The following is a 14,060-nucleotide window of genomic DNA, read 5'->3' as shown; positions in this document are numbered from 1 at the left end:
CCTGTATCTTTACGTTAATGTTAACAACAACAAAAGTCAACTAAAAAATGTTGGCACACACCGCTAGTCCTAGAGCTTGGGAGGCCGAGGCAGGAAGATCTCTGTGAGTTCAATGTGAGTTCAAGGCCAGCCTGGTCTACATAGCAAGTTCCCAAAAAGCCAAGAGGACATTAATGATACTTTCTCAAAACAAAACAATCAAAATGCTCTCTCTATCCCCAAGAATACAACGTAACTCATCCAAAAACCTAAAAAAAAAAAAAAATACGTGATCAATTAGGATGGGATTTGGAAGAGTTGGTGACTGAGAAAGAGCTGTAAAAAAGGAGACAGAAACAAGCAGTTTCCAAAAAGAAAAAAGAAAATAGTCATGGTGTTCTCGTAAGTGCAAGTCCTCTGGCCACTTAAAAGTTGGAGAGGAGGGAAAACATTGCTAGACTAGGATTAAACATCTCCCACGTAAAAAGAGAACTAATCACACGAAGATAATTTTTCCCTGATCCTCAGGTACCCTGGCAATAACAGCATCTACAACTTAAGACAAACTACCTCGAGGGACAGGGACTCACCAAAGACATTCAAAACTACACAGCAGTTTCTAACTTGGCATCTGATCCGCCCATTCGTCTCTTATTAGCATGGTTCAAGGGAGCGTGCAAAGCTCAGACACCTATCTGTCCTCGGAACCTCCTATATTCCACTGCCCTACAGACAACAGACCAGCGTGGGGGACAAAGTCCTAGTCACTTGCGATTAGTGGGAAAGGTTCACAACTAGAGACTGGTTTCCATTCCGCCCTGTCCGGCACGCCTGCTCCCAGTCGCTGGCTGATGATTGCAGCAGCTGTGACAGGGCGAGAATGACCCTGACGAACAGCAGGGCACTCGAGGAGGTGCTCTGGCGCAGGAATCACGCTCCTCCCATAAGCAAACCTCCGGGATCTTCCAGGCCGCTCTTTCTCAGGCCCTCGAAATTTATTAGGCTTCCGGACACCACTCTAAGATCCGACCACTTCTTAAGAGAGATCTGAAATCCGCTGGCCATGAGCGGCCCGAGCAGCTGGAGGCGGGCAGCCACTGTGATGCTGGCCGCGGGCTGGAGTCACGCGAGCCCCGCCGGCTTCCGGCTGCTGCTTCTCCAGCGAGCGCAAAACCAGCGCTTTATGCCCGGCGCGCACGTCTTCCCCGGTGGCGTGCTGGACGCGGCCGACAGCTCGCCTGACTGGGTAAGTCTGTTCGCACCTCGGCACACGCCACCGCGTTTCGGCCTAGGCCCTGAGCCGCCTCGGCAACCCTCCTTTCCCGGGCTGTTTCACGGCGACGCGGACGGCGCGGCGCTGCCAGATGACGTAGCGCTACGCATCTGTGCTATCCGCGAGACCTTCGAGGAGGCAGGGGTGCTGCTGTTGAGGCCGCGGGACTCTGCAAGGGCTTCTCAAGAGCCCAGCATCGCTCTGTCTCCTCCGGCCGGCCTGGCGGACTGGCGCTCGCGCGTGCGCAGTGACCCACGCTGCTTCCTCCAGCTGTGTGCGCATCTGGACTGCACACCGGACATCTGGGCGCTGCATGACTGGGGCGGCTGGCTCACGCCGTATGGGCGAAGCAGCCGCCGCTTCGACACCACCTTCCTCCTGTGCTGCCTGCGCGAGACCCCGCGCGTGGAGCCCGACTTGGCTGAGGTGGTGGGCTACAAGGTAGGAGTCGCGGGACCCGCCCCCCCCCCCCCCCCGGGGATGAACTGAGCCTTATCCCAGACCAAAAGCTTGACCTTGCTCAAGGACTCTTAAACCCCACCCGGTTGTCTAAGCAGGGGCTCAGCAGTGCTCCTAGCTACCTGTTTTGGACACTTCACAATTCGCTTCATGTCCTAAGTCATTTTTTTTAATTTTTTTTTATTTATTCATTTATTATATATAAGTACACTGTAGCTGTCTTCAGATACACCAGAAGAGGGCATCAGATCTCTTTACAGATGGTTGTGAGCCACCATGTGGTTGCTGGGAATTGAACTCATGACCTCTGGAAGAGCAGTCGGGTGCTCTTAACCGCTGAGCCATCTCTCCAGCCCCATGTCCTAAGTCATTTTAATTCGGGTTTCTAGAACTCATTATAGGATTACAGTCCCATTAACGTTCTTCTTCCTTCTTCAACTCTTCCTATTTCTCTGTTCCCATCTCCCTCAAATTTCACTCCCTCTCTCCTTTCCTTCCCCATCTTTCTCCCTTTTCTAACCCCTTTCTGTCTCTCTGTCTCTGTCTGTCTGTCTGTTTCTCTGTGTGTGTCAGTCTGTATCTCTGTCTCCCTTTTTTTGTGTCCCTTGCACCAGGCAGTTACACTTCAGGCCTAGAACCCGAGGCCTTGAGTGTGCCACTGCTTCAAGTTCATCTTTATTCAGAATATTTTCAACTGTCCTTTGTTTTCCTTTTGTAAAATAAACAAAATGACTTATTCTAAATTTCGTGTCCACGTGTGAGTAGATGCGCATGTGTGCAGGTGCCCACTGATGCCAGAAGTGTCTAATCGCCTGGAGCTGGAGTTAAGGAAGGTTGTGAGCCACCTTGAATGGGTACTGGGGACTGGACTCAGGTCTTCTGCAGGTTAGTTCCTCTCCAGATCTCAGTTGAGCCACAGCTCTTGCTCCCTTCCCTTTTTCTTTTAACTGTAGTTACGCATATGCTGAACTGCTTGGCCTCCCACAGGGCTTGGATGCCTTCCTTGTTCACTTGTTTCAACCTTTTTCTTTCAGTACTCCAATTAAGTAAACTCGATGGCTGTTTTTTGTTTTGTTGTGTTTGGTTTTGTTTTATTTTTTAGAGACAGGGTTACTCTCTGTAGCCCTGGCTGTCCTGGAACTGACTCTGTAGACTATTGCTGACCTTGAACTCAGAGTTCTGGTCGCCTCTGTCTCCTAAGTGCTATGATTAAAGGCATGTGCCACCACACCTAGCTCAATTGTTTTTTTAAGTTAGCACATTTCTTATGAGCTATCAAAAGTAAATAGTAGCTCACTCTCTCTCTGACTCTCTTCCACTCTTCCGCTCCTCTGCTCTCCCCCACCCCCTCTCTCTCTCTTCCTCCCTTCCTCTCCTGGCTTGACACGATAACCTGTGTGTGTGTGTGTGTGTGTGTGTGTGTGTGTGTGTGTGTGTGTGTGTGTTTCTTTCATCCCGTAGGCTTTCGCCCGATTCTCGGTACCGTGTCGGTGCTGGCACCGACAGTCCCCCCAAATAAAACAGACAATAGGGTTCTAATTGTAATCCACAGCAACCCCAGCACACGGAACATTCTCCAGAACAACATGTCACCAGATGACAACTGGATCAAGGAAGGACTCGAAAAGGAAATTTAAACATTTCTAGAATCGAGCAGGAGAAATGACTCAAAAAAAAAGTAGTATTTCTGGAAGCATTATAGATGCCTGTAACTTCAGTTCTGGAGAACCTGACGCCCTCTTCTGGTGCACAGATGTCTAAGCAGGCAAAACACAAGAATAAAAAGTAACTAAATATAAAACTAAATGTCCCCTTTTTGTTTTATCATTTTAGGGTTAATGGGATTGCTGAGAGCAGGAGATAGGAAAGAGTCAGGCAGTGTGATAGCTTTGTCAGTTTGCCACGACCTAGACTTCCAGGAGCCTCTTGGTGCAGATGCCCAGAGACCTTCCATAATGTAGGATGCAGACTCACAAATGCCTCTTTCATCTACCCTTTCCTTTGGAGTACTGTACAAAGCTGGATGTGCTTGCCCAGACATTCTCTAGAGCTACTCCGCTATTCCCTCCACCAGGTGACCACTTATAGAGTGGCTCCCTCCCTTTATCCACCTCATGTCCCTCCTGCTAGCACCCTGCTGAGATCTGTAGCTTTGCTCTCTTAAACTATAGTAAAATTTATTTATTTATTTAACTTATATGAGTACACTGCAGCTGTCTTCAGACACACCAGAAGAGAGCATTGGATCCCATTACGGATGGTTGTGAGCCACCGTGTGGTTGCTGGGAATGGAACCCAGGACCTCTGGAAGAACAGTCAGTGCTCTTAACTGCTGAGCCATCTCTCCAGCCCTAATTTCATCTTTTAACAAAAGGTTTTATTGTATGCATGTGCATGTGTTTTAGTTATGGTCCACCTTTCCCTGGGCTTGACATGCCCTGACGTTTTTGAGTGCATGTTAGCATTGTTTTTAGGACGTTGGATGCTGCGTTTTGTCCTATTCCTTTAAATCATATTGCACTTTTCCCGGAAGGCACTTACATTATTGGAGATGGACTTTATCCTTTTGAGGCATGTTTTAAATACTTTGCAGGTGGGTCTATAGTAGCTTTTATCCTGGAGTTCGTTTAGCTGCAGTTGCATTATGTGGCCCTTCTCTGGTCAGTTGAGTGGAAGAGCTCCTTACATTCAAATAAGACTTTCCCTCTGTTGTGAGTACACTGTGAGGAAAAACTGGAAAGCATCTTGGCTCTGGGTACGCATGGAGAATTTAGCCAGCAGCCTCCCAGGTGGTTGCTCTTTCCTCAGACATCATCATGCACCGGTATGTAGAACTGTGGAGTTCCGTTCTGGGTAGACCGTTTCAGGCACACGGCTCTGCAGATGCTACCCTGTGTGAGCCTGCTCTAGTCAGTAAGACTCCCGGATGCTGTTAGGTTCCCCCACTGCTCTGCCTGGGATTGACCTTAAGCAGAAAGGTGGGCCCACTTCATTCTGTTATGTATTTACTTACTTATAGTTAGGCATTTTTGGTGTCTAGAAATAGAATTTTTTTTTTTTCCGGAGCTGGGGACCGAACCCAGGGCCTTGCGCTTCCTAGGCAAGCGCTCTACCACTGAGCTAAATCCCCAACCCCTAGAAATAGAATTTTTGAAGAAGATTTATTTATTTATTATATAAAAGTACACTGTAGCTGTCTTCAGAAGAGGGCCTCAGGTCTCATTACAGATGGTTGTGAGCCACCATGTGGTTGCTGGGATTTGAACTCAGGACCTCTGGAAGAGCAGTCAGTGCTCTTAACCACTGAGCCATCTCTCCAGCCCAAAAATAGTATTTTTAAGTTGTTGTGTAGTGTGTGAGTTTAGCTCTTGTGCCTGAAAGAATTTTACTTACTTACTGTTAATATTTTAATTGCCATTCTTCATTATTAAGGGTTATTATTTATTTTTATTATTTGGTTGTTGTTCATAGTTTTGTTTAACATACATGCAGCTGACCATGGAGCCCAGAAGAGAGCATTGGATGCCCTAGAACTTGAGTTATGGATTGTTGTGAGCTGTCACGATGTGAGTGCTGGGAACCCAACGCTGGGAGAGCAGCAACTGCTTTTAACCACCAAGGCAGCTCTCTAGCCTCTGGTTCTTTCTTTCTGAGACAGGACCTCATTATCTTACTCAGGCAGATCTTCACTTCCTGAACACTGGCAGTTTTCCTGCTTCAGCCTCCTGACTAAGCAGGACAATGGGTACCTGACAGCATCTGGGCCTCTGAATGTTCTCATGCCATCTTGGAGAGATCTAGCAAGGCCTTTGGATAAGTTAATGTTTTTCACATCAAGTAGATCTTGTATCCCCATCTAATAGCCACGGATCTGGCTGATGACTGAATAAATCTTACAAAGCTTCTTCCTTTGTCTCCTACAGTGGTTGTCCCCATCAGAGGCAACTGAATGTTTCCTGTCAAAAGAAATCTGGCTGGCACCACCACAGTTCTACGAAGTGAGAAGACTTGAAAACTTTGCCTCTCTCTCTGCGCTGTACAGATTTTGTTTGGATCACCCATTAGAAGTACCCGAGAAATGGCTGCCAATAGTACTTTTAACTTCTGATGGCTCCATCCATCTTCTCCCAGGTGAGTCAGAGAAGTACCAGTGCTCTGTTAGTATTCACGTTTGGTACAGCCAGGCTTCTTGGCAGCATCACCCAGTAGAGACAGGAGTTACAGCCTGTTTTATATGGCCTCTGCCTGTGGGTGTGGCAACCTCTGTTTATAGGCCACATGTGCCTCCTGGGAACTGTGAATGCAGCCCAATACAAAATCTTATCCTTCCTTAAACTATTGAGGGATATTTTTTCTTTGCTTCTTTGTTTTAAGGTTTTTGTTTGCTTATTGCTTTATTGTTGCTCAGCTGTGTGGTTCTCAGACACAAACTTTTATGTCAAGTGTTGCAGTAAATCTCCAACCCCAATAAGCCCATGCAAAGAACACACAACTCAGTTACAATATTTATAAGCCGCACTCCTAGATTGGGCAGATCCACCACTGACTACTCTATTCCCCAGCTATGAGATCCTTTGCTACTTGTGGCTTCTGCAGGCCACGTGGTTCTGCTCCATCTTCCTTCTACCTCCTCTTCCTCCATCCTCCTCTATCTTCTCTGTCTCTTCATCCCCTCTCCTCTTTCCTCTCATCCCCATCTCTAAAATCTCCAGCCCTACTTTTCCCTTCCACTGCTCTAGCCTTTATTTGACCAGTTAAAATGGGGAGAAGGTTCCCGTGAAATCACCTGAGTATGTGATCCACTCCTCCTTGGGGAAGCCCCTCTTGAGGAAGCAGAATTAGCATCAAAATACAAACAGCACCAGGGCAATCCACAACATTTCCCACTCTTTGTGCAATTAAAAGGCTTCTTTTTCTCAGGTATAAATTGAGCACAATTATTATAATTATGTAATATATAAAGTATAAGATATACCTAACATGTAGCCTATCAATTTTGTCAATTTAGATAAAGCACTCTATCATCTATCCTAACCTAAAAGGCTTAAAGGCTTCTGTACTTGAATTAAGTCTTGGTTTTAGTTTGTATACCACCTGAAAACCATCTTCTCAAATCTATATCATCTCTCTTAAACAGCTTGAGTTGGCTCAGAGACTATAACCAGTCTTCAACCCCGTCAGAAATCTGAGGATGACTTAAATATTATCTGAAAACATAGGAAGCACAAAACATAGCTTCTAAAACTCAACCAATCTGTAGAGACAGCTGACTACCTGGACAGTCTCCTAATTTCTTATAACCTTGGAATATCAGTCTTCAACCTTCTGGCCCAGGATCACCTGACAGACCTTTGTAAAGCAGGATTGGGAAGCACTGCTTACCCTGTCTTGGCAGAGCTATCAGTCAACTCTTCCCCATAGTGTGTACTTTTCCTGGACAGTATTTTTGTCTGCAGATGAATTGAGGCAATTTTAGCCTGGTGGCTATCGTGTCACAATTGGAGAAACTCCGTTAATGTTCAATTTATTCTTTGCACCAAGAAAGGGGTGCTGTCAGGAGCAGACATGTCTCTAGTCAAATGATCTTTAATAATGAAATGGCCTTAACTGTCATATTCTGTGGACTTCTGATGCCTTTGAAGACTATCTATCTTTGTAAAGTATATCTGAACTGTTAGGCCTTGACTACTCTCAGCCATTTCTAATTGAAATATCTTGAAAACATTCTTTTATAGTTTGTTATCTAGCCCTTGACTCATATTGCTCAATAATCTAAAAACAGTTTATAATAGCAATCACAGAAGGACTAGGTCTAAGCTTTGAATTCTTAAATGTGTTGTATAAGCACAATGTCTATCTAAGAGTAACAATATTATTCTTAATTTTTGTATTAATGTAAGAAATACCAATAAAAACTTTAAATTTGTATCAAATAAATTTTGTACCAATGTAAGAAATTATAACTTTAACTTTGCATCAATTATAAAGATTTCTATTAGTGTAGGATATGGCTATATAATCTTCTATTTAAGAGTAAATTTGAGGGGGCTGGAGAGATGGCTTAAAGGTTAAGAGCACTGACTGCTCTTCCAGAGGTCCTGAGTTCAAATCCCAGCAACCACATGGTGGCTCCTGACCATCTGTAATGAGACCTGATGCCCTCTTCTGGTGTGTCTGAAGACAGCTACAGTGTACTCATATACATAAAATAAATAAATAATCTTTAAAAAAAAGAATAAATTTGATAACCGATCTTTGTCTATTCCTCTAATTTCTATGATATTACTATATCCCCCTTTTCTCTTCCACCCCCTTTCCTTATCTAAGAAGGAAGGATAGAGAAGAGGAAAGGAAAGGTAGAAATCCCTGAGTCAAAGCTCTCTAGTTTCCTTCCTGTCCAAAGTTACAACTTTTGTAAAGTATTCCTTAAAATGATAACATATCTGTAATTCATAATATTACCAGAACCATCCACCCCAACATAAGGGACTGGGATGACAATCTTTTTTTGTCTGTTTCTAGCCGAATTGGGGTGAAGAATTCACTTCTGGGGCCCCAGGGGAAATAGGAAAATGGCTTTGTCAAAGGAGAGCTGGCATCATTTGCCTTCCAGTCACACTGTGCTGAGAAAGTTCATTGCTTAGCTGACATCTTGACTGTGGCAGTCTGAAAGGCTGAATAGGTGAGCTAGCTGTTCTGGAAAAGTTCTGGAAGCAAGTCTTTAGAAGAAACAGCTTCGATGTAGTTGAGGTAGAATCAAACAAGGAGCCAGAATGGAAGGTTCCAGAATCTCAGCATCTCGGAGTGTGAATCTTGTCAGGGCTGGCTTCCTCTTCTTTCATCCTGCAGTACTCAAAGCTTAGAAGCATCATATAGCTCTGTAAAGACATCACACGGAGCATGCAGGGTGCACAGATTGGTTAATGAAGACCAATAAAGAAAGATAAATGCCTTTCTTCAGAAGTTAGTTTGATCACATAATCAGACTACAATATAAATGTCCATTTATGCCATCTTAAAGGATGGTGTGTAATAAATAACAAGTCATGAGAAGTTTGTACCCAATAAGTGTTATTGGCTGTATATAGACATTTAAATCTCAACGGGTCTCAGAGTTGTCTCCATATACAAAGACATAAACATTATATATATGTGTGTGTGTGTCACCTATCTTGTTGATTGTGTTAGTCTCCCTTTTCTTCTCCATCACCAAGATGGATTTGTCATGTGTGATTTTTATCAACTTGAAAGGAATCCATAGCTTTTCTTTTTCTCTGGAAACATAGGCATAACCCCTCCCCCAGCATAACATTTTCTGTTTTCCATTCTGATGTCAGAATATCCTTAACATAAACAGGCTGATTTAGTTCAGTAGTTTTTTTTTTTTCTACAATCTAATGTCTTTCAGCAGCTGTAGTGTTTCGTTCATTAGCATTTAAAGACCTAAGGTTAATAAAGCACTATGTGATCTATCCCTGGGGGGTTTTGTTGTCTCCTCTTGTTGGTTAAGCATCTCCTTTAGAGTTTGATTAGATCTCCCCGTAATCAAGTGATTACGGGGTTGTCTTGCAAGATTATGTGATATGTAACATGCTTTATATTATAATATGTACTAAACTGCCGCATCTTATTAGAGACATATGCTGGGCCGTTCCTTGACCATTTTAACTTGTAGGGACGTTCCCATAATGGCCGTAACTTCTAACAGATGTGTAATTACAGAGTCGGCCTTTTCCAATGCTAAGGCAGCTGAATCCTGAATATGTGTCTGTAGTATGATGCACATATTTCAGTTTACTAAAATCTGTAAAATGGAGGACATCCATTTGTCCAATATCATTTTTGGGGGTACCCTTAGGTTTATTTTTTGTAGGCAGTGGAGTTTGGTTTTATAATGAGCAAGTAGGACATTGCCTCACAATTTCCTTGGCTTGTTGCCAAGTGATAGAGAATTCTTTCCTTAAACCTTTGTTGTTAACATGGCTTTTTTTATGGAATGCTGAAGCCTCTTGTACACTTCCTATCAATATCTGGCCCATTTCATTATTACCTTTCGACAGGGCCTGGCAGACCTGTATGGGATCTAACATGTGTTGTATATAGTGGGTAACTCCTATTTCGGATCATTTGATGTAGCTGAGTAAATAGTGAAGTCAATTCAGAACCATCCTGAGTAAGTTCAGCAGTCTCTCTGTGTAAAACAACTCTGTATATTTGGAGTCAGTTACTATATTAAAAAACTCTTGAAAACCTGACAACACCATGAATATTGTAAATAATTTAGATTTTCAAATTGACTCTTAGCCTTGTCTTCGGGGGTGGGGGAAGGAGCAGAGGACTGTTGTCTCAGGTTAGTTGGGTTCTAATCACTACATTGTACGCCATTTTGTTACAGTAAATCACCAACCCCAATAAGCCTGTGCAAAGAGCACACAACTCAGTTACAATGTTTATAAGCCACATGTCTAGATCAGGCAGATCGACCACTGACTACTCTGTTCCCCAGCTATGAGATCCCTTGCTACTTGTGGCTTCTCCAGGCCTCATGGTTCTGCTCCATCCTCCTCCCACCTCCTCTGCCTTCATCTTCCTCTGTCTCCTCGTCTCCTCTTTCCTCTCTTCTCCATCTCTAAAACCTCCAGCCCCACCTTTCCCTTTCACTGCTCAATCACAGGCTCTAGCCTTTAATCAAGAGGTTTGGCCTGCCTGGTGGCATAGTGATTAAAAGAAGATCGCTGTCACTCCACTGTGTGCTGAATGCTTTAATCCCAGAGTTTGGGAAGCAGAGGCAGTCGGAGCTCTGTGATTTGGAGGCCAGCCTGGTCTGCAGAGAGAGTTCCAGGACAATTAGGGCTACACAAAAAACCCTATCTCAAAAAACTGAGCAGGGAGACGGGAAGAAGGTCAGAGTCATAAAATATACATGTTTCTAGTTTGAGTCTGTTCTTGTGACAAATACCATGACCATCAGCAACTTTGGGGAGGAAGGTGGTTTATGTCAGACTGTGGGTTATCGTTCATTATTGAGAGAAGCTGGGGCAGGAACTTCAAAACAGGCTTCAAGCTTTACCACACATAGCATTTCTTCCAACCAACGAACTCACTTCACATATCAGAACCATGGAGGGGTTGGGGATTTAGCTCAGTGGTAGAGCGCTTGCCTAGCAAACGCAAGGCCCTGGGTTCAGTCCCCAGCTCCGAAAAAAAGAAAAAAAAAAAAAAAAAAAAAAAAACCATGGAGAATTCTACTTGCTAGTTGGCTCACAAAAGACTATGCTTAGCTCAATTTTTTTCAGTTTGGGACCCACTGACTAAGGAATGGTTCTGCCCACAGTGAGCCAGGTCCACCTATATCACATAACAATCAGGACAATACTTCCACAGGCCAATATGATCTGGGCAGTCCTTCGATTAAGACTTTTTCTCAGGTGACTATGGGCTGTATGGTTTTGTCCATGTTAACTCTAGGACACACAGTGTTTATTTATTTTTATTTATTTATAGATCTCAGGCTGGCATAGAACTTGCTGTTTATCCCAGACTGACACCCTCCTGCCTTCATTACCCCTCTGCTGGGATTACAGGTGTACCACTGTGCCCAGCCCATAATGTTTATCATACCTGGAAATTCTGAATTTATGCATATATATTTCCTAGGCATGAACAAAATTCTCTAATCATGCATTTTTTTTCACTTTTACATTTTCATTTCAAATTATGAAATGTCAGCTTATTTGACATAATTATGAAATTATGATATTATAGAATGTCAGCTTATTTGAATTAGGAGGTTTGCTGGTGATCAGTTGTAGTTTGGCAAACACTGATTAGTGTTGGGGCAAACACTGTGTGTCCTGTCATATTTCATGGTTGCCTCTTCAGTTCCTGATAATCCTGATAAGAGTTGTTACTCACCCTACAGAGGGATAGTTTAGCAGGGTTTAAGATTTACTCTTATTTTATGTATATGAATGTTTACGTACATATATATGTGTGTGTGTGTGTGTGTGTGTGTGTACCACCAATGTGCTTAATATCCACAGAGGCCAGAAGAGAGAATTCGTTCCCTGGAACTGGAGTTACAGGTTGTACTGTGCTGCCATGTGGGTGCTGGGTCCAGTACTCAGGGCCTTTGCAAGAGCAGCAGGGCTTCTTAACCCCTGAACCATCTCTTCACCTCCTAGCAGTTTTAATACAAATGATAAGAGTTAGGGTTAGGGTTAGGGTCAGTGGTTAGAGGCTGTGTTGCTGCTCTCTCAGAGGATCTGAATTCAGTTCCCAGTACCCACCCCAGGCTGTATACATGCACACATGCACACACATGGATTAATAATAAAATGAATTTAAAAAAATAGCAACAAGAAAAACACCAACATGAAATATATGCAAAAAACACAGCTTTATGTCCTTGATATGTTGGGGGAGGTTATGAAACAATGCTCTGTGAAAATAAATTTTTAATATTTTTCAGGAGATGAGCTGTATGTGAAAGGCTCAGACTTCTTAGAAAAGAATATGTCTATTGACAAAAAGACTGAAGAAATCGTGACGGAAGGCAAAGTAGTTAACCGGATTGTGATCCACAGTCCCCATCTCTACGAAATCTACATGACTCTAACGTCAAAGAGCGAGCACGGGTACCCAAAGAGCTACACAGCGAAGAAGAGCTGCACTGCCCGCCTGTGAGCTGCACTCCTGTGCACTGTCAGTGAGGACTGACCGGACCTGTCCAAAAGCTAAGGAACGTGTCCATAAAAGCCACAATGAGGTGTTTTCTGTGTCACCTGCATTTTGGGACCCTTTGCCATTTGTCAAACCACACAGCAAGCCAAGTATAGAATGTACAAAGTATTAAAGCTCTTGTTACCAAGATAAATGGTTTCACAATGGTTGCCTTATTGGTTGAACATTGGGAAGGGGTGTCCTGCCATCTTCTAACTGTCCCGTGGGGTAGAGGTTTCCTGCTGTGCTGTGGGGATTGAGCTCCGGATCTCCTATATTTTCACAGGAGTTAATCCAGAGAGACCTAATTAAATAGTGCAAGGGGGTGAATATGAGATTTCTCCCACATGGTCCCTAGTTGGCAGCTCTGTTTTGGCAGGTTGTGGAAACTAAGAGGCAGGCTTTAGCTAGAAAAAGTGGGTCTTGAGGGTTTGAGTCCCACTTCTGTGCCAGCATCTGAGGAGATGTGAGCAGGCTGCCTCACGTTTCTGCCTCCATGAAGGTCACATGTTTCTGTCCGGCATTTGATCATACTAAGGAAAGTAGGGAAACAGTGACTGAGACGTCCTTCAAGGGTGACGTCGGGGTCTTGCCATATACTCAACTTGATAATTAACATACAGTGGTTTAAAACCAAGTGGCATTCATTTTGACATCGAGATTTTATTTTATTTTATTTTATTTTCGGGGCTGGGGACCGAACCCAGGGCCTTGCGCTTGCTAGGCAACCGCTCTACCACTGAGCTAAATCCCCAACCCCGAGATTTTATTTTTCATTCTACTTATTTATGTGTACACACACACACACACACACACACACACACACACACACACACACACATACACACACACTGGAGTGCATACCATGGAGCATTGTGGAGGAGAATACCTTACAGGAGACTTCTTTCCTGCTGATGTGAGTCCTGCAGATTAAGCTTAGGTCAGGAAGCCATAAAAAACATGGACTGGTGAGATGGCTCAGCAGGTAAAGGCACTTAAGTGTGCATGCCTGGCAGTCTGAGCCTGATCCCTGGAACCCATGTAAAGCTGTGAAGAGAGGACCTACTTTACAAAGTTGTCCCCTACCTCCATGGGTGCCACAGTGCTTGTGTCATCCCACACATATAGTGCATACACAGATATAAAACACATCGACCTTTATATTTTTACAAAGTAGTAGTTAATGAGACTAGAGAGAGAATATTAAATTAACAGGGATTCCTCACATACACACATAAAATGCATATTTTCTTAACTCTGTGTTTGTGCTTTTGGGTCCCTATTGGTGTGTGTACATATTAGTGGTGTTGTGTTTTATAAAAAAGAAAAAGGAGCCAAGGATATGTTTGATAGAGTGAGGTATGGTGAGTGGGAGGGCGTGCCTCTGCGGGACCATGCTGAGGCATCCCTTCCCCTTTGTACTGGCCACATGACAGGTATAGTATAGAAGAGAGTTTATTTAGGGCATGGGTGAGGGAGTTGAGAAGGGAGTAGAGATAGAAAGACAGAGAGAGAGAGAGAGAGAGAGAGAGAGAGAGAGAGAGAGAGAGAGAGAGAGAGAGAAAGAGAGAGAGAGGAGGAAGAGGAAGAGAAGAGGAGAAAGAAGGCCAGCCAGGAACACAGAGAG

General features: G+C 43.9%; 1 protein-coding gene across 1 annotated transcript; it reads left to right on the top strand.

The window, feature by feature from the left end:
• Positions 1 to 990: 990 nt before the first annotated feature.
• Positions 991 to 12,587, top strand: Nudt19 (nudix hydrolase 19). The gene is made up of 3 exons (NM_001004258.1): positions 991 to 1,693; positions 5,635 to 5,842; positions 12,183 to 12,587. Exons 1-3 carry the CDS (start codon positions 1,043 to 1,045, stop codon positions 12,395 to 12,397), a joined length of 1,074 nt encoding a protein of 357 aa, NP_001004258.1. The 5' UTR covers positions 991 to 1,042; the 3' UTR covers positions 12,398 to 12,587.
• Positions 12,588 to 14,060: the final 1,473 nt, after the last annotated feature.

Source organism: Rattus norvegicus, chromosome 1 (genome assembly GCF_036323735.1).
Source record: "Rattus norvegicus strain BN/NHsdMcwi chromosome 1, GRCr8, whole genome shotgun sequence".
In the NCBI taxonomy this organism is placed as follows: Eukaryota; Metazoa; Chordata; class Mammalia; order Rodentia; family Muridae; genus Rattus; species Rattus norvegicus.
Note: the sequence above shows the minus strand (reverse complement) of the source record. Positions and strands in the feature narration are given on the sequence as shown.

What these genes read in the sequence shown, in the direction of transcription:
- Nudt19 (NM_001004258.1), top strand. Translation starts at nt 1,043, where the DNA reads ATGAGCGGCCCGAGCAGCTGGAGGCGGGCAGCCACTGTGATGCTGGCC. An exon ending in CTGAGGTGGTGGGCTACAAG is followed by an intron (nt 1,694 to 5,634) that starts GTAGGAGTCGCG and finishes TGTCTCCTACAG; the next exon opens with TGGTTGTCCCCATCAGAGGC. An exon ending in CTCCATCCATCTTCTCCCAG is followed by an intron (nt 5,843 to 12,182) that starts GTGAGTCAGAGA and finishes AATATTTTTCAG; the next exon opens with GAGATGAGCTGTATGTGAAA.